This window comes from Pleurodeles waltl, chromosome 6 (assembly GCF_031143425.1).
Source record: "Pleurodeles waltl isolate 20211129_DDA chromosome 6, aPleWal1.hap1.20221129, whole genome shotgun sequence".
Lineage (NCBI taxonomy): Eukaryota > Metazoa > Chordata > Amphibia > Caudata > Salamandridae > Pleurodeles > Pleurodeles waltl.
The window spans coordinates 752,390,523-752,412,284 of record NC_090445.1 but is presented as its reverse complement, the minus strand read 5'-3'; the positions used below and the strand labels follow the sequence as shown (position 1 = coordinate 752,412,284).

The window sequence follows — 21,762 nt, the reverse complement described above, 5'->3', positions numbered from 1 at the left end:
AGTGCTGTTAAACAGTCAACGGCAATAGAGCTATTGGTGGCAAAGCATAGTGTGGCAATGCATTGGGATAGGGGGCCACTGCCAACTATACAGGATTGGCTCCAGAATATTACATACTGCAATATGCAGTCACACACGTACAGCGAGCTCCTTCATAGTTGTAGTCGCCTGAGCAACATATGGAAACCATACCAGACCTACTTAGCGGGACTGGGTGCAGAAACGCAAACGGGGGAGGGTGACTCCGATGCATAGAAGGAGTAGGTGGCAATGGATGTTCCTTGGATCGTCCCTAGAGGGTGCTTGCACAGAGGTGCACAGTACTGATTATATGGCACAACAACATTGTCCCCTGTGTTGAATGACATACTGTGACATGTAACGCGAGTCTATTGCACTGCTAATGTTATTAGGTATGCCGGTGGCGGGTGGCAGGATGAGGTTTTACTTTTTTGATGATACCTGCAAAGAGCTTCTTGCCATTTTGCATATTCTTAAATGTGCATTCCCGATGTCACTGTGTGTATTGTAAATGGTGTGATGTGGAATTGACTTCTTGCCATTGTTTACCAACTTGGGGAGAAATGTATGTTTGTACATAACTGCCATAACAGTAAATAAAGTGTTAAAGAAACGGAGCTAACATAACAAGAACTGCAACAGCACTGCAGGCACTGCAATGACAGTGACCGATGAATCACACATGAACACTCACTAAAGGTATTACTATAAAGAGTAAGTGAGGGTACTGGGAGAAAAAAAGACACATGAAGGCAGGCGTCTCAAGCTTAGAGATACCATGCACTATGGTATGTGCTAGGAAAGGAGGGTCAAAGTACCAACAGGACTTAGGGTTATTGAAAAATTGTACTGCACACTTTAGGTGAGACAGCTATGTTAGGCATTTGCAGGTATTTACAGAGTAAGTGTCCCTTTGTGTATTTTTTAAGTAATAAAGGTCAGTGTATGTCATCATGAGTGTACAGAGTTCTTCCAGGAGCAGCCAATTTAGCAATTTTAATATACATATTCTACTCTCACATTACTATGCATCTGTCATGAATCTTCCTGTTGCATGACAGACAGCAACTAGTGGGGACAGAGGACATTTCTTGGAGAATTCCAAAGAATGGACCATTTGACAATGTCCCAACCCACAAGTCTGGAGATGTGCCTTGACAGGCAGTCAGAAATGTTGGTATATTACACCATATACGAGAATAGAGGGGCCCAGAGAGGTTAGGTGCTGCTTTATCTGTTCCTGTGATGTGGTGTTAGGTATACCACAACGGCTGATGCAGGACCTAAATGCTAGTAGTAGTGTTAAATGGATTCCCTGGCAACCCTGTAGGTAGCTGTGCTGGAAGGAAGAACCCTCATCTCCCTCATCCAGAAGAAAAAAATGCCCCTTCTACCAGCCTGTGAGCTGTAGGTACAGACCAGATCGCTGCGGAGTAGCTCAAAACCCTCTACCGATGCGCAGAGGTACTGCTGAGGAAAAATTTCCAGATCCAGTTTGACACCTGGGGGAGAATTATATCGAATAGACTAGTCTTGGCATGTAACAAGTTTCAACCTGGCCCGAACCCTCCCATCAAGATATGGATCAAGATATGAATCTGGAACGATTCGCTGAATCACAGAAACTGTGGCACACTCAAAACACAAAACATCCCCTGGTTTGTTGAATGTAGGTACAGGGTAGGACACGTTAGACCTGTGTGTTACTGTGCTCTGTACTACAACAGCAGAGTCAGTGATAACCCCTAGAATTCAAAAGCAAAACTGTTTTCAGTAAGAGGCTTTTTACCGAGTGGCTAACCTGTCTGTAAATCACGTCAAGATTGCAGGATAGTTTACGCGCCCATAGCTGTTTTGAGACGGGAGTTAACAGAATTGTGGCATACTATAACAATGCAATTGGAGCCAGAGAAGGCATTTTTGGAGTTTCATTTCGGGTGTAGGCATTGGTGGAAATGGAACAACAAGCCTGGAGTGAAACAGGGATGAGGGAGCGCGGTAGCGGCTGGATGCCGAACTACATTCCATTTTGACAGTAGCATCTCTTTCACCATTCAGAACCTGAAAACAAGCCAAATCAAAGAAAAAAAAATTGTGCACCAACAAACACACACGCTAAGAAAGAGTAAGCGTAATTGTAACAGGGGCAGTCTCCATGGGAGGAAACCAAGCAATGAAAGTAGGGACAAATACAAGCAAGTGACTAGTCAAAAAACAAACATTTACGAGAGGCACTACAAAGAACCAATTAAAAGTGACAGGCAGCAATGAGTGTGCACTTACTCCACAGAGTAGATAAAAGTATGTCTCGAAGAGAAAGCGCATGCGCTGTCTAGGCGAGACCTAAAAAAACAAAAGCAGTTGAGATGTAGTCTATCCACCAGCATCACTCAATCACACTGCCCAGATAATCTGCTCATCATTTACTGTCTTGTAGTGTGCATCAAGAACATGTACTGATAGGGCTTGACATCCTGCACTTCTCCTATTAGTTACATCACTTTCTTAATACAGAGGAGCAGTGATGAAACCACCACAAGCGTTTACACAGAAAGTGCAGCATTTTCTGTGCTTTATGCAGAAAGGCTTACTCAAATGGAGAGAAACACAATACCTGATATGTTTTTATAATTTCCTGGCAATTTCTTCGTATCTGCTCTGTTTCTTCTTTTGCTTGAGTTAATTTGATTGTTGTGTCTTTTAGTTTATCTATATTTTCCTGCACAGGAAAGGAATGTAAAATATGCATTGAATGATTAACATTTAATTATCATCAACATTCAGTTAAGCATCAGAAATTCACTGGTTGTTTCCTAATGTGATCAAGGATAATACAATCATCAACATGCAGCACTGGGATATTCAAAGAACCCATGCATGCACTAGTCTAAAGATTTTATGCATTAGGGTAACCTTATAACACTAAACTCTGAGTGCATGATACACTTGTTTATCACCTGTCAATAAAATATTTGCAGAGAATCTATATTGTACCAATGTTTCAGAAGTTTGACATCTGTGATCACCATGTGTTTAGTTTATCACTCGCCATATAAATAGCAGTGTTGTTTCTAGAATTCAGATGTGCAGTGGTATCCTCTCTGTTCAAGAAGCCATCATTAGAACAAACCAATGGTAAACATTTTCATGTAATCTCTATTGTGTTGATCCTAAATAAGTATGTAAGAAAATTATTTCTAGCCAGTTTGGTGCTTCGTGGGTCCACACTGACTTGGTCAGGTCCACAAGGGAGGCCAGGGTCAACATGCTGCTCTTGCTAGATCTTTTAGAAAGGTTGGATACTAACAAAACAAATCCTCTGCGATTACCCAAGTCAAACACATTTAGTAACAAGAGGTAAAATGATTTACTTCCTGGATGTACCCAAGCTAACTTGATCAGGGAGGCAGTCAAGAGAAAAAGAAAAAAAAAAACAATCACACGGGCAGAAAAGGTCACATGTGCAAGGAGAAAGAACGCCCGGGATACGAGGACCAAGATAACATCAAATTAAGAATTACATACCCAGGGAAGTACTGAGTAACTTATCAAAGTAAAACAAAATCATTTCAATATTCCAATTCATTGAAAAAGTTTCGACAGTGACACCAAGCGAGAAGCTAGAGCAATCATATCAACCAGATTAATTGGGGTGAAGCTATACCTCTTGTAATACCTATACTGTAGTATCAATAAATAGTCGGGGAAAAAAAGTCTCAAGAACATACTCCCAAAAACCTCAAAATAAACAATTATACCTGTTCAATGGACTACTCTCGACCACTCTCTATGCTAAATTTAGATTAGAAAAAAACTCAGCTCTACCCCTTCATCAGGACATTAATTCACACAGATCAGAATGGTTTCATTCCCTCTCGAAACATGCGTCTTAATATATGCTGACTCTTCAAATTGCTGCCGGAGACTCCACTGGAAAACCACGCCTCCATGGTAGTTCTTTCCATCAATCTACACAATGCCTTTGACATCACTGCCCCTAGCTTATGGCTACCATGAGACATTGGATTTTGGGTGAACTGTGGACACAGTGAGTGGCACATTTGTATGCGGGCGCATAGGCTATGGTACCTACAGGACACCTGATTTCAGACCAGATTGATATAGCATGATGCAATAGGCAGGGCTGTCTCCTGTCGGCCATAATATTTGCTATTCCCATCAAGACCATCGTGACCGTAATCCGTGCTGAAAGCCAGGGATAAGGTACCCTATTTAGAGAGAAAGAGCACTGCATCTCGCTCTATGCGGATGACCTACTACTGCACCTACGCGATGCAGACACAGAACTATCCCAGGGAATGCGAATGCTAACCAACCTTGAGGCAGGTTCTGGACTGTCTATGAATAAAAGCAAGACGTGTGCATTCCCTGGGCATCCTACTATCCAGACATCCCCGAAAGCAGTAGCAGAACAGGGTATTTTCTAGGAGTCTATGATGCTCAAATATTTGGGTATGAATGTCTATCATTCGGACAAGGACATCCATAATTGTAACCTGGGGGTAGCACTGCAATTGCCGAGAGCCACTGTAAAATTCTGGCGTACACTGCACCTCCCCCTATTGGCAAGAGTTGCACAGACGAAAATGGTAATGCTGGCCAGAGTACTGTATTTCTTCGTGATCCTGCCTATATGGGTGCCCATGTTCTGGTTCAGAGACATGGCCACATTGCAGAAGGAACTGACCTGGGATGGAAGCAGTCAGAGAGCCTCGCTTTGTCTTTTACAGTACACCATGGAGAGGAATAGGGTGGGGCGTGCCCAATCTCGAACTGTACTATGCCGCTGCACAGTTACAGTAGGTGACCCAGTGGCTGGACGACGACCTGAGAGAGGAACTGGGCACCATAGGAGAGGCGCATAATAAAGTAGCTCTCATGTCGCTTTTGATAGACAATCAGCTATGACAGAATGTCCCCAAACTACTGAAGGTGGCGCTACATACAAGGAAGAGGATCATTAGGAAAAAGACAAACAGGCAGAACTCTTTATGCTCCGATGTTGTCATTAGTGGGACTACCAACGTTCAGAGGGGGGTACTTCACAAATCAGACTGGAGGGCTGGACAGGGGCTGACCTGCACACACTAGGAGACTGTTACACCAATGGGGAATTTGGGGGCTTTGACTTCCTAGTGGATGAAGATAACTTGCTGAGCTCCCAATTCTTGAACTACGGTGAATGGGGTGATATCGGATAGCGGGATCGGCACACACCTGACACCCTACAGACACTCCTCACATTCAGGGGAGGGTAGAAATTAATTTATGGCTCTATAAGACTGTGCTCTCGATGTCCATTGCATCCAAGGACTGAGCTAGAGACATCTGAGAGGGTGCCCTAGGGACAAACCTGAAAGACAGAATGGGATGTCATGCTACAGTACATCCGTCAGGTGTCTAGGAACACCCAACTAAAATACACACACCTTAATTATCTCCACACTACATACCTGTCCCTTCACAGACTGAACACCACTGCAGGCACAATGGATAAAATGTGTCTGAAGTGCGGGAGAGGGGACGCAAACTTTCCACACAAGGTGTGGAACTGCCCAATGATAGCTTAATTTGGGACAAGATCACTCTAGACCTAGGGGCCATAACAGGACATGCACATATTGGAGAAATGTGAGGGTACCTGCTGGGTCTGGGCTCTACTCCTACATCCTGAGGATAGAAGTTCTAGTTTCCCTGATGAGAGTGATGTACCTGGACGGGAAACAAACTTGTGGTCTAAGGGACATATCAGATATGCAGAACACATACATACATAGAGGGAAGGGGGAGTACAAAAGAGCACACAACATAAATGACGAACAAAGGGGGGGGGGGATAAATAATGCTGGAGCACATTGTTCATTGATAATTATTTGATTTCAGTTAGTCACCAACAATTCCAGACACCATGCTATATATATACCTGCTCAGCAGGAAACTGCATTTGCCTACAACTGACTACACCTGCCTAGCTAAAATATATTAGCAAAGGATGAACTAGAAACACTTTACGATGATATACCAATGTAAGATGCTGTTAACTGTCTTACCGGTAAATGTAATAAAAAAGATTGGTAAAAAATCAATGGACTGCTCTCAATATCAGAATGTACACAGTAGAGTGAGATGTCTCTTTTGTACTATCGTACAGTCATCAAAATAGCCCTGTTAGCTATTGTAAATTCCCCAAATGTCAAAGTTGATATACCTGCTTTAAACACAAAACAAATGATGGAAAAGGAAGCACGGGCCCTACGACAAAGTGAATCAATAAATCAGCACAGAGAGACCAGGATGAAAGAAGTAAATAAATATCATCACATAACATGAGGATAATGTTGCAAAAGAGCAAGTTACTTACCTTCGGTAACGCTTTTTCTGGTGGATACACTAGCTACCTGTGGATTCCTCACCTAATGAATTCTCCCAATGCGCAGCATTCAACAGAAACTTCTTCCCAGCTCTGCATGTCGGCGAGGACGTCACAATTGCCTGACTCCACGCGGCTCCGCTGACGTCATCGTGGCCATAAGAGGTCCCCGCCGGCGTGCTGATGTCAGTTTACACCATTTTTGACGTGCCTTTGAGGCAAACAGGTGAATACCGACATTCCATACTCATTATGATTGTATCCAAGAAAACCTTTATACAAAATTTATTCAAATAGAAATAGCAAACAATATCAATATATATCCGCAAGAATACATTTCCCTTCCTCTTCCCCACGTATCCGACAAAGAGTTGGTCGTCCAAGCGGAACTCTCTCGTCCTGTCTATGTAAAAACTCAAGGCCCTCATAGGGTCCAGTCGATGTAGTCTCTCCTCCTCCTTAGATGGATGTGGAGGAGGATAGAATGACGAGAGTGTGATAGACTTCCCAAATGAAAAGGAGTCACTACCTTGGGGAGGAAAGCCGCCCTGGTCCTCAGCACCACCTTGTCCGCATGAAAGGTTGCAAAACGAGGGTGAACACAAAGAAATTGAAGCTCACTTCAACACGCCTAGCAAACGTGATGGCCGTAAGAAAAACAGTCTTTAAGACTAAAAATCTCAAAGGGCAAGAATGTAGCGGCTCAAAAGGTAAACCCATTAAAAAGGTTAGAAACAGATTTAAATCCCACTGGGGCAAAAGAAACGGAGTGGGAAAACCTATTGGTAAGCCCCTTCAAAAACCTCAACACTAAAGGGGATTTGAACAAAGAGGGTTGATCAGGTAGGCATAAGAAGGCTGAGAGAGCAGAAAGATAGCCTTTGACAGTAGCAACAGCGCAGCCTTGCTGTGCCAAGGACAATGCAAACAACAATATGTCCAACAAATGGGCACTTAAGGCATTAATTTGCCTCTCTCCACACCAAGTAATAAATTTAGCCCATCTGCTCGCATAGACAGATTTGGTGGAGTGTCGCCTGGCCGATAAAATAACATCCCCCACATCCGCTGGGAGAGAAAAAGAACTCAGATTGCCCTGTTCAATCTCCAGGCATGAAGGTGCAGGCTCTGGAGGTGGGGGTGTAGAACCTGCCACTGTGACTACCGGAGGAGATCTGCCCTGTAAGGGAGACGGAGCGGAGGGCACAGTGAGAGTTGGAGAAGGTCCTTGTACCACACCCTTCTTGGCCAATCCGGATCTATTAAGATGACTTGGGCCCGTTCTTGGCGAATCTTCCTCAGAACCCGAGGAATCAAGGGTATGGGGGGAAACGCGTAAAGCAACTGGCCGTTCCAGGACATCTGAAACACGTCCCCCAAAGCTTCCTGCACTGGATACTGGAGGCTGCAGAACGATGGGCAGTGCGTGTTCTCCCGAGTGGCAAATAGGTCCACCTGGGGAAATCACCACATCCGAAAGATGTAAAGGACCAGATCTGGATGAAGACGCCACTTGTGATCAGCCGAGAGGGGCCAACTGAGACTGTCCGCACGCACGTTTGGAACCCTGGCCAGATGGTTTGCCATTAAGCAAATCCCATGGTCCCGTGCCCAGGACCAGAGCCGCAGAGCCTCTCTGCAGAGAAGGTACGACCCTACTCCTGCCTGCTTGTTGATGTACCACATCGCGGTCGTGTTGTCCGTCAGGACTTGAACTGACTGACCGCGAAGGGAAGGGAGGAAGGCCTTGAGAGCCAAACGTATCACCCGCAATTCCAGCAGATTGATATGAAACATCTGCTCCACTGGAGACCAAAGACCTTTGATCTCCAGGTCCCCCAGATGAGCTCCCCACCCCAGAGTGGAAGCATCCGTTATTACCGTGGCCACTGAAGGTGGTAGTGAAAAAGGCCTTCCTGTAGAAAGGTTGCCGTCCACAGACCACCATCGTAGAACCGCTGCAGTGTCTCTGGAGATCTTTATCGACTTGGCGAGATCCACTTTGTGCTGAAACCACTGCCTGCGGAGCACCACTGAAGAGCCCTCATGTGCCAGCGTGCATGAGTGACCAACAGAATGCATGAAGCGAACAGACCGAGCAGACAAAGGACCTTGAGGACTGGAACAACCGCTCCCTGTCGAAACATTGGAATCAACGCCTGAATGTCCTGAATCCGCTGTGGCGGAGGACAGGCTTGATTCAATGTTGTGTCCAGTACTGCCCCTATAAACAGGAGACATTGAGAGGGCTCCAGGTGAGACTTGGGCACGTTTATCAAAAAGCCCAGACTGAACAACAACTGGGTTGTCATCTGCAGGTGATGCAGCACAAGCTCCGGAGACTCGGCTTTGATCAACCAATCGTTCAGGTAAGGGAATACTGCTATTCCCTTCCTCCGGAGATTTGCTGCAACCACCGCCATCACCTTCGTGAAGACTCGAGACACGAAGTAAGACCAAAAGGAAGGACCGCAAACCGGTAGTGTTGCGACCCCACCACAAACCGGAGATACTTCCTGTGTGACTTGAGAATGGGAATATGGAACTAAGCATCCTGCAAGTCGACAGACACCACCCAACCCTCCTTGCTCAACGCCATAAGCACCTGTGCTAGAGTCAACATTTTGAATTTCTCCTGTTTGAGGAACCAATTCAAAATCCTCAGGTCCAGGATAGGTATCAAACGTCCATCCATTTTGGGGATCAGAAAATACCTTGAATAACATCCCTGACCCCTCTCCTGCTCCGGAACCAACTCCACTACACCTTTTGACAATAGAGATAGAACCTCCTGTTCTAACAACAGGAGATGGTCTTCTGAACAAAAGGAAAGACGGGGAGGGAAGGGAGGAGGAATCTCCCGAAAGGGAAGGGCATATCCTTTCCTCACAACACTGATGACCAAGGAGTCTGATGTGATCGACTCCCACATGGGAAGAAAAAGAGACAACCTTCCCCCTACAGGAGATACATGGGATGCAATGGTTAGAGGACTAGGGTTGCTTCCCCTGTTGCACCCCCCCCCTGAGGAAGAGGAAGAGGCAGGGTGCTGCTGTTGGGTGGCCCCTCTAGTGCGGACTCTACCCCGACCCCTAAAAGATCTGTAAGGGAGACTTGAGGGCTACTGGCCTGTCTGCTGCCATCTTCCACGAAAGGACGCCCCTCGTCCAAACACCCTAAAACGTCTAAACTACCTAAAAGGGGTCGAAGCAGCTTGCAGGCCCAAGGACTTCGCCGTTGCCCTACACTCTTTGAAGCGCTCCAACGCAGAGTCAGCCTTAGTGCCAAATAACTTATCGCCATCAAAGGGCAAGTCTAACAGAGTGGCTTGGATATCGGAAGAGAACCCAGAAGCACGTAACCAAGCATGACGTCTGGTAGCAATGGATGTTCCCATGGCTCTAGCAACTGAGTCCGTGGTGTCCAGTCCTGATTGTATGACTAGTGTCGCTGCAGCCTAAGCATCCGTAATGAGTCCTTGCAAGTCCTGGGGCATATCAGGCAACGCAGCTTTAGCCGCATCCATAACAGCACTAATGTATCTACCCAGGATACACGTGGCATTTGCTGACTTAAGCACCATGCTGCAGGACGAGAAAACCTTCTTTGCAGACTGCTCCATCCTTTTGGACTCCCTGTCGGATGGCACACCAGGGAAGGAGCCAGGAGCAGACCGTGATGAACAAGACGCCTGTACCACCAGACTCTCCGGAGACGGGTGTTTCGAAAGGAACCCAGGGTCCCCTGGAGCGGATATATATCTTCTGGCCACCGACCTGTTCACCGTTGATGAAGAAACTGGCTTTCTCCATACCTCGACAATGGGATCCATGAGAGCTTCATTAAAAGGCAGCAATGGATCCGCAACAGCAGTGGCAGGATGTAGCATCTCCATCAGGATATTTGTCTTGACCTGGGCAACAGGAAGCGGGAGATCTAAGAAATCAGCAGGCTTCCTTATCACAGAATGAAACGAGGCTGCCTCCTCGGTAAACTCCCCTGGTGAGGCTAAATCCCATTCCGGGGAAGTATCCAGCCCACTGGCAGTGTCTAACCCCTGAAAGACACCCAGGGGCTCCACAATCTCCCCTTCCTGGAGGAGCTGTCTCCGGTACTCTCCTTCCTCCAACAACCTCAGGGCCTTCCTTTGGGAGCGCAACTTTGCCTCTAACCCCCACTGTCGACAGAGTTGACCGATGTCGCAGAACGGTGTCGAGTAGGTGTCACCACTTGATCTCCGGAACCATCCGACGCCAGAGATGGATCCATCGGCGCAGTGGACAGCCGATCTCTAGCAATCAATGCCATCTGGCTTCGGGACGACTCCATCTGGATAGACACCGGCGTCGAATGCCTTTCTACCGAGGTCGACTAGCGTCCCCTGCCGGACAGAATGGCATGAACGGCGTTGGTCTATAAGGAGCCGGAGCGCCTAAATTAAATGCCGAGGGACCAGTGGGGCCAGCCGGCGCACCACCTCCCGGCGCCATACTCTGAAACATGCCAAACATGGCATTAAGGAATGCCGCTGGATCCGATCCCAGAGTAGGGAAAACAGGATACTGTCTTCCACCACCTCAAAGACTGACGGCGCCGGAGAGGTCTGCGGAGTCACCGTCGGGCTGACCTCCCATGACTTATGGCGCCGAACAGATGGAGACCTCGACCTCGAACGGCATCCTCTGGAACGACGCCGGGAATCGGGATGGCGTTGCCTCCTATGACTCTTCGACGACTTCCCCGACAAAGATTTATGGTGACTTCTCTTCTCCTTTTTAGCCTTCGCTAAAAACAACTTGGCTTCACGCTCCTTAAGAGCCTTCGGATTCATTTTCTGGCACGAACCACACTCCTGAACGTCGTGGTCCGAGCTTAGACACCAGAGGCAGTCATTATGCGGGTCAGTAACTGACATCCGACCTCCGCATTCTCTGCAAGGCTTGAACCCTGACTTCTTCGGAGCAGACATTTCCGAAAACACAAAGTATCCCTTTCAACAGCAATCAACACAAGACACGGAAAAAAGGGAACTGACGTCCGCACGCCGGCGGGGACCTCTTATTGCCACGATGACGTCAGACGGAGCCGCGTGGAGTCGGGCAATTGTGACGTCCTCGCCGACGTGCAGAGCTGGAAAGAAGTTTCCGTCGAATGCTGCGCATTGGGAGAATTCATTAGGTGAGGAATCCACAGGTAGTTTTATCAGTCAGTAAAGTCCATATTAGAAATGATAACCAATCAACAAAGAATACACTAAGCTAGGTGAAATGGGATGCGAGGGGAACTGATAATAAATAAATAAATAATAAAAAATTTATAAAAACCTTATAACTGAACCAGTTAAAAGCACTCATAAAATTTATGTAGAAGACTAATCTGACTGAAAAAGAAATCAAACTGAAAGAAAGATGATTGGGAGATTTATTTTCTCAAAAGTTGAAAGGAAGAAAAATCGAGCTGCCACTGTAATAGCCCCCCACAAAATCACATATTTTCATCCTCTTCAGAAGAGCATGGCATATAGTTAAAAACTTCAATTCAAATTAAGAAAGTGGCTTTCACCCTCATCAATGTGTACATGCCAGCGACTCAGGTGATTATGGATTTTAGAAACAAATACAGGACCACATCAACAACATTTCTCAGCATGCTAACATTATACTTGGGGGCAACATGTTTGCAGACTCAATGCTAAACAGCTGATCAGAAACAAAAACAAGGTATGTATTCAGTACCTTCTAGAAAGCCTTCAGAGGCTAATTGCAGAAAAGGATCTGACTAATATGTTGATAACTATGAATCTTGATGAAATAAATCACCTTTATCTTCAAAACTCATTACTTCTAAGAAAACAAATTACATATTTATCAACAAGAAACAACTACATTTCATGATTAACTCCAAAATCAGCCTGGTAGGGCTTTCAGATCACACACCTGCTATGATCACTTTTGAAACAGACATCAACGAAAATAACATGCACCAGTGGACTTTTACTGCATTGATATGGAACAACCAAAAAATTGTAAACATTCAGCCTCTGTACCAGAAATTGTTCCTAATAAAATAGTTCAAAAAAGTTATGAAAAAGTGTAGTGCAGCAATAATTTCCCCCACAGATGAAATCCAAAACCTCTTTTTTAGCAAAAATATCAATATAACCATTGATAGTAGAGACAGTATCACTAAAAGCAGATAACTGGGGAGGAAGTCTTAATTCAACTTTCAAAACAAAGAAAATGCCGGGGTCAGATGGCTTCACTACAGAATTGTATTACCATTTCATTAAATGACAAGGTCTGGACTCTTTAATTACTTTTTAAATGCCAAACCATCCTAGGGATCCTCTAACAAAGTAAAAATCATGGCCATCGCAAAACAAGGAGAGGATTTACAATAAACAAATTCAGAGTTGTATAATTAGTAAACACGGACTGTAATCTCTCTTGTAAGATAATACTATTTAGAAACCTTATCAATGCAGATCAAACAGAATTCGGGAAGAAAGAGTATTGTTTATGTATATATCCTTTATTGGTGAATGAAGTACACTAATGCAAAACAGTATGGCATCCCATGTAATTAGTCAGCCTGTGAAGTGCAATCTACCTTTGCAATATGTCAATAGCATATACGTCTTTAGGATCCCAAGACCACTGCATCATAAAACTTCTCAACTCCATCAAGGTTATTACAGATAAAATGCTGTTTGATATTTCTGCCCATGTTGGGTATGCGATCCACTGCTGTGTTACCCTAATGCTCTTCTGCCTTTGTTCCATATGTAAGCCTATCTGCTATTACTGTAATCCAACTTAGCTCAGTTTTGCATCACATTCTCTGCTGTCCTGCTTGCCACAACCTGCACTAATATTTTTGCAAACCTACATAAGCTTACTATCTTCCTTTGCTTAACCAAAACTGGTCTTTATCTGAGGCAAACTTCCTTTCACTTGCCTACTAGCGATGTGTCAAAATAATACCCAATTACATTGCTTACAACATATTGTGATCAATGCATCATCACAAACATACTTGCTCTCCCTGATTAGAAAACACTGTGAGAAAAGCCAGCCTCTTCAACCTCTCACCTACCTTGCTATCTGAAATCTTTATTCACAGATTTCAGCTGTCAGATTTCAAAGTTTACATACAGAGCACACAGTGTCTGTCCTACCTAAAATTCTAGAACATCTCTACTGGATCACTAATGAAGAAAAGGACACACAAGGCATTTCTGTGGTATGCTTTTGTCTTGCTATGCACACATTTACGTGGCCCATTATTATTTTTAAAGACCTTTTATCTTAGTAATGTCACTATACTAAAGCAAAATATCCTTTCATCTCATCTGCTGTAACCTAAGAAAAATTAATCCATTGCTTTCATTTATCAGTAGCCCTCAACAGAGAGTAATATAAATCCTATCTCATACAAAAGACATTCAACTAAGCCTCTTTGCATTAACAGGTAAGGAGTAGTTACAAATGCTGATAAACTTATTTAGCAATTACACCAAGTTCGTATATGAGTAGGTAGTTTATTAGTATCAAAAACTGACCTTGTGTGTATCTATTTCAGTTTTCAGTTTGTTTTGTGCCCATTTCACTTTGATGATGTAGGAACTGATTTCTTCTTTAAGTTTTTCAATCTCTCGGCTCAAACGAATAGTTTCACTTTCCTGTGTAACAAAATACATGCAATGAAAAACAGCACATTTTTCAGTCTTGATTATGCATATTCAGGTTTATAAAATTAAAAATGCTACCTTGATAACGTAGACAATATACTAATTAGTATTAACAAACACTGTCAACTATTAAAAGAAGTTCTGAAATACCTTTACTCCAAAATTATTAGAGAAATGATGTGCTCTGAAAACACGAAAACCGGTTCTGGATCGGAACCCTAATTTGGTAGTGAAGGAGGAATGCGCATTCCCCCATAACCATGCAGCTTACTTACTGAGCCCAAAAGCAATAAGCAGAGGAAATGAGGCTAGCAGTGCATGGCCTAACTACCAAAATAGAAGCTATATTCATAATATATCTTATCTAAATGTATGCGATTGCACAACTTGCTCTATTCATGAGCCTCTGTTAACATGCAGCAGACAGTTTCAAGCCCACATTCCTGCATACTGGTACTATCTGTCCTTGTATCGCAAAAGGAGAGGGGCCTAGTAGATTACACAGTATTGATTGATCAAAGGTTATTATCACAAGTGATTCTAGGTTTGTTTGTCTTGTCTTTTCTTCCACTGAGATAACTACAGTGTATTCCACAATCCAGGGAATGGAACCGAACTCACTATGCACAGCATATCTACCAAAAAGTAGTTCTAGTAAAATCTGCCAGAATAAAACCACTGCAAGCATATTGTTCATGTATCCAAAAATGTTTTATAAAAACTGCATGCAAGAATACTCATTCCTTATATAAAAGCTCACATTGCATTCACCCATAAACTTTCTTACAGTATCCCAATACATTTTGGGATAGGCTCTGCCAAAGAGGCATTCATGTGAATGCACAAGGCTTATTCCTTTGTTTTCAAGAAGCAGCTTTTGTAGTAGGAACAAACAGGGGCAACTTTTTGGCTACATGTGTTTGGTGTTAGGAGCACCTTCTGAAGACACACATACAACCAACACGGACAATGATGCTACACAAGCCACCTTATGAAGAGGACCAACCTGAAATGCTTTGGGACAAGTTCACAGATCAATGAAAAGGAGTTTCACATAAGGGATATAAATCCATGTAATACTTTCTTGAATATGTCAACAATACACCTGTAAAGCTTATTTTGGTTCTTCTCAAATGTTATATGTATTACTTGTTGGACATACACTGTGCACTTGGAGTCGCACTTCATTCCCAATATATCACAAAGGACAAAATGGTAAGTAAAGTAAGATTTGCTGGATCAAAAAACAATATTCAGACTTTATGAAACAAAGGAATATAACCAGGCACTGTAGTGAGTGGAGGGGTACAGGATGAAATGGCCGAGCACCAGAGGAATCTCCTTTTGCTTCATTCAGCCTTAAGAGTTGGAGAAGAGCTTCCCCAGCACCTCAGGCTGTGTGTTCTTTTTCTCTGCAATGACGAGCAACGCGAAAGAAGTGAAAGTAAAATGAGCGGATCGGCTTGTTTACTTTCTTTTACATCAGTGTTTGGGGGCATATCTCAGCTCATCAAACACGGATTTGGATGAGGGATGTATCACTGGAAAAGGAATCTCCCCTTTCCAATTGTGCCATCCCCTAGTGGATTCCTGCTTGGAAATCGCCAAAGGAGGGTGATCCCTAAGTAGGGATCCACCCACTAGACGAGAGAGAGAGAGAGAGAGAGAGAGAGAGAGAGAAAGAGAGAGAGAGAGAAAGAGAGAAAGAGAGAGAGAGAGAGAGAGAGAGAGAGAGAGAGAGTGTGTGTGTGTGTGTGTGTGTGTGTGTGTGGGGGGGGGGGGGTGGGAGGGGTTAATGTTAACACAGTCATACTGTGGGGACTTGATTGCACTGCGGGGACTTGAACCCAGGTCCCCACAAGACAATGACTTCTAAATGATAAAAAATGACTTTTGGAACATCTGTGTCAATTTTCACAACTTTTTTAAAAATTGTCTTGTGGGAACCTGTGTTTCACGAAGTGTTTATATTGCTGCTCAGCTCTGCCCCTGTAGACAGGAGATGGTACTGCAGTCTTAAACACACTGCATTTAAACACACATTCCTCACCAGAAACACATGCTGGCAGGAGAAAGGATAGACATTTCAAAGGAAAAACTGCATAATCCTGTATTTATCCAAATACTTTTCAGCCACATTAACCTTTTTTCTTCTTATTAAGATACAATTTTATTTACATGAACCTATTGAATTTAAACTTTGTTACTAAAAATTGTTAGAGGTTTTATAAACATTGCTAAAAGCAATCAGGGGCAGTTTTTAATCCCAGAATACTTCACTATTGCTGTTTGATCCTTATATGCAATTAAAGAACGTTGGTGCTCGGCAATGAGATATGATATAAACTGATCTGGTTGTTTTTTGCAAACCACCTAGAGGCATCAATGCCTACTGTAACATTTAAATGCTTTTACCAGGAATTCAGAGACTTTGGACCATATTTACAAGAAAGTGGAGCATTAGCTTTGATGCACCACTTTTCTTGCACCCCGGCGACTCCCTAACAACACCATGTGTGTGCTGTCTTTACTATACGGCGCACCATGGAGCACACTAGGATAATAGTATCAAAGATTTTTGATGCTGTTGTGGTACACGACTTGTGGCGCTAATCCTGCAAAGTAAAGGGCGGGCCATTGAAAGTAATGGGGGTGTCATTATAACACCTGCCATAGGCATGCATTAAAAATGACGCTAAAATTGCTGCGGTGAAATGTTGCAAATTTTACTGCACCATTTGTACGGGCCTCCCTGCACAAGAACACCCCCTTTGTATACATTTTGTCTGGCACAGGCATAAAGTGACGCAAGGGATCACAAAGTCAAGCAATGCATGCATTGCGCCACTTTGTAAATATGGCAAAGGAGAATGGCCTCCTTAACACCACATTAACGCAAAAAAAATGATGCTAGTGTGGTTCTAAGAGGCACTAGGGCCTTGTAAGTCTGGCTCCTTATGTTGCTTTGGCTTTGTTCACATACTAATATGCACTATGGAATTTGTGCGAAAAAGAAGGTGGTTTGAAGATAGTGTGAGATAGAGGACAGGTGCAAATTTGAAGTTGGTTCTTGTTGAAATGCCAAAAAAAAAGCTATTTAAAAAAATAAACAATCACTTGTGTCCTAACAGCTCATTCTGCATCTGCATTTGAGGACTTGGTTTTGGCATTTATTGTAATACATTGACACCTTTGAAGTATTGTTCTGAGAATTCTCCAATAACTACGGCATTTAAGTAAGCTCTCTAAATTCTGTTGACAATGAGTACTAAAAATGTGACTACTCTGAACTTAAGACTTTAGGTTTATGTTTTATTGGCAGAACATGTTTCTCAATTGCTAGCAGGTCCTACACGCGAAACAACCACTCTATCTGTATTTTGATTGTCACCTTGTCCCTACGTGCTTTTAAGGTTGTCTGGCTGCACTCAAATCTAGTGCTATTTGCATCCCCTTCCTGGAGCATAAGAGTAAGATCTCCAAGATGAAAATATCCAAAAGTGCCACTTTGAGGTCCTAGGCCGAGAGACATCGAACATCAATCAAAAGTCACAACTTCAGCTAGCATAACATTAGATGTACTAATGTACCTGTAGCCCGAATCCATCCCAGCATGTATCTGATCTTCTCAGGTGTGTGATACCAATAGAAAGCTACTTTATATAAAACATTCTCTTCATATTGAGAGACCATGTCCCAGTCAACTTCTATGAGCTCCTTTATAAGATCTCTCTCCTTTCTCTTTTGTCCTGCTGATTTTCCTGATCTTACATTAAACAGAAGTAACTTGTGTAAGTTAGCTACATAGTTTATTTTTGTCACTCACTAACTCCCAATGCCATACTTAATAATAGCAGAATGACTTGGATTCTGGAAAAATGTCGACCCTAAACTCCTCAGATGTTAATTTGACAATCCTGTGACAATCCTGTGAGTCCACACCAGTAATAAATCACAAAGACCACATGTTGGTCTACAAGCACATGCAGTGCCATCTGAGCATCTGATTGTGAAGGCACGTTGTATGAGTTATAGAAAACTGGTTAATAATTTCCCAGGAAATCTAGAAAGGTTAAGGGCAACATGGGTGATAGGCACAAGAGAAATATGGAGTTAGACTGGGAGGTTGCTATTCAAGTGGGCTCTAAATTATTGCACATTAGAGTATGACACCCTCTTTATTATACATGGACCATGCTGAAAAAAATAAAGAAAATGGAGTATGGTCTTTACCTGACAAAGTGTCATCTGATGGGAGATATGCTGCATATATTATGGTTCTCTTCTCAATTGAAGAAACTCTATGATGGCATTCATAAATGCTTAAACACAGTACTAAAAGTCACGCTATTCCTAAATGCAAAGATTGTGGTACTGGGAATATAGAGATGACACATTATTAAAATATAATTGAATGCTATAAATTCTGGAACTTATAATTTTCTGCCGAGACTTAACCAGACTCTGGGGAAGTCCAAAGATCCCTAACTGGACACATTGGTAGTTAAAAATGGATCACTGTAGCTTAGGGAAAACTTGTATGAGGTCATGAGCTGCCCTAAGAAACATGAGAAAATCTCAACCCTAGATTAAATACAGAGAAAATTCTGGGACAGAATAAGAGACATGATTCCAAAGCAAGTCAATATTCAGGAAATGGCTAGAGATGAGTCTCTCCCTACACCTCTCACAAGTTGATTGTTAAATGGGAATGATATTTGATCATCTGTATGCCAGTAAAATAGGAGGTGGGCTGGAAAAAACATGCAGTCAACTAAAATGTTTTGCTTTCTGTCAGTACTATCTGTTTGTTGTTGGTAACGATTAAAAAGATTCATCGGAATGTGAAGAAAGAGGAGTTTCTGCCTGAAATGATATTTTGAGACACAAAGTAATACTGCACACAGGACTTTTCAGTGAAACTTTTAATTACATGTGGCAATCTATGCTAAAAGGGACTTTCCAGAGTCTAGTTTCAAAGGCATGCACTAGTATGTGAGATATATCTCCTGTAGTACACCCTTAGGTATCCATTCAGGCTTTTGTGAATTGGCCCCAGTGATTTCTGAAATAATTTTCTGTCTCATAGGGGACATCACCCAACGGTGCGCCTACCATACCCCTTAAAAATACTGCACCCCACAAAATTGAAATTTTTAGCTAAAGTATTATCACATCAAGTGTCTTTTTAAGATTATACTGTGGACACAAAAATGTATACTCCATTTCATTTGGTGAGCTCTTTTTACTTTTGCTGACAGTATCCTGGGTACGTATCATTCAGTGAAGTATCTAATCTAAAAAGTATTCAAAGTTCTATAAAAAAAAAGAAGGGTATACAATATTAGTAGGGATATTATAGAAAGAGAATCAAATGAAAGAAAACTTTGCAGTCTGTTTGGCGTGGTTCCAAAACAGTGTACAATCTATGTTCAAAAAAATCTTTAGATTTGTTAATTTGAAAGCCGAGGTAAAGGTGTATTAATACATTTGGTAGTTAAACCTCACTGGAGAGATTTATTGTTTTATCAATAAATAAATTATTAAACAACAAAAATGGGCTGCTGGAATTATGTGATTGTGCAGCTGCTGCAATTTTCGCATACTTATAGATTTGCCACTTTTGCCACATGATCCATCATCTGCAGCATAATCTGCAGATTATAAGAAAATACATTTTTGTTTCTAGCTCAAACGGTTCAAAAGTTATAAAAAATGCAGTGGCAGTGACAGGGATTGCCACACAGTGAAATCCCCTTTGCAAAACTGGACACCTTTCTGTTGGTTATAGCTATATTTGGGTGTTAAACTGGTGTTGAGGTGCAACCAGTGCCCAGAAAGTGTTAGCAAGTTTAAAAATGATTAAATAATGAACTAATACTATTGCAAAATGTGCCACATTATGCTGTATAATTTGCTCTATCATGCTGCATAACGTGTCCCTCTCTTGCTGCATAATTCTAATGGCCCTGCCTATGGGTCACAATCCTATTGTATTGTAACATTTATATAGGACCTACTACCGCTCTGTGGGGCACTGAAGTGCTTGCCTACATGGGGTAGCATGCTACACAGTATAGGAAGCCTGGTTGGAAATGTGCTGCCTTTGTTTTGATCCTCTGTGGGTAGTGTTTCCATGTTGGTCATAAAGACCACCAATGTATGGTTATCATTTTAAGGGACACAGAACTTAGCTGTGTGAATGATGAAGGAGTGTGAGAGACAGGAGCACAATTTATGGTTTTAACTATGCTGGCAGGTTTCAGCAGCTCTGTGGGTCGCTTTACTATATTTCTTATGTTCGTAGTCCACTTAGCTTGTTACCACTCTGCGTTGTATATTCTGAGGCTTTTTGTTTCAAGTGTATGGTCCTCAGCAGGCACAGGTTAAACAGAGAAATGGAGAGATCTGCAGGAACAGACTTTATTAATCATCCATATCGAAGTCTCATTCTGAGAAGGGACATTACAATGCAAATATGCTTCACTGCAGACTTCATTGGTGGTTTACCTGGCTATCTACAGACTCTAATTTCTCCATGCTTGATTTGATGAAATGTAGCCTCAGAATGCCCTGGTTGTGATCAAACTGCGTGTGGAATTAACACAATAAGGAGGTATATCCAGATTCTGTCCAAATTGGTAATAGAGGGCAACTCAAAATCAGGGTATAAAAGGGAGATTTGTAAGTCATCAAGAGTAAAACAGGTCAATTATTTACAGAGCAAAATGTTATTTTACTTTTGTCTATGGTGCATAACGAACTCCTTTTAGCAACTAGGTAAGAAATATTGAAAATAAATCTATAATAAATATTGAAGGATAGACAATAATCCTTCATTATAATCAGGGCCACTGGAATTTATCGGCAGGAGAGGGCCAAATTATTTGGCAGGCTTGAATAAATTATGCAGTTTTAAAATGTAAATTATGCAGCACGTTTTGTAATAGTATTACTTCATTATTTCATTTTTAAAGTTGGTAATACTCTCTGTGCATTGCTTGCAGCTCACACACAAAAGAAAAGGAATAAGCAACAGAAATGTGACCAGTTCAGCTTTTTAAAGGGCCTTCCCTGTGCGGCGACTAGTGTTGTTACAATTTTAGTAACTTTTGAACCATTTAAGCTATAAACAATTTCTTTTAATGAAATCTGCAGATTATGCAGCAGATGATGGATTATGTGTCAAATGCGGCAAACGTATAATTATGCAAAAATTGCCACAGCTGCACATTCTCATATTTCCAGTGGCCCAGTTGCACAATTGTCATCTTGTTTAGGCTGCTAAATTGAACAAGGATTTATTATCTAACCTATTTACTTCCATAATATTCTGGTAAATGGAAGCACACCTATACATCTGAACGCTCCATCCATACAAGACATTTGCACTGCTGTAGCATCATTTTTGTGACGCTGCAGCAGTGGAAGCAGTCCCCTACACTGCGCAACATTTACAAACTGACGCAATGGAAACATTGAGCCAGTTTGTTAAGCCCTGTGCCACATTATACCTGTGCCAGGTGTAATGTATGCAGGGTAGGCGTTCCCACATTAAAAGCCACGCAGAACTGGGGCAGTGAAATTTACTACATTTCACTGCACCATTCTGTGCCTTCACAGTGTCACTTTTTCCACGCCTGCTCAGAGCAGGCGTTCA

The 21,762-nt window shown here is 42.6% G+C and overlaps 1 protein-coding gene across 6 annotated transcripts in view; it reads right to left on the bottom strand.

Moving 5' to 3' along the window:
- Nucleotides 1–21,762, bottom strand: part of CCDC186 (coiled-coil domain containing 186) — a 608,776-nt gene that overhangs the window by 398,331 nt on the left and 188,683 nt on the right. For all 6 annotated transcript variants that reach the window (XM_069239313.1, XM_069239317.1, XM_069239318.1 and 3 more), the window contains exons 6-7: nt 13,974–14,093; nt 2,636–2,740 (exon numbers count right to left, since the gene is read on the bottom strand). In XM_069239313.1, the coding sequence (XP_069095414.1) occupies nt 2,636–2,740; nt 13,974–14,093 (225 nt within the window). The remainder of the gene's footprint in view (nt 1–2,635; nt 2,741–13,973; nt 14,094–21,762) is intronic.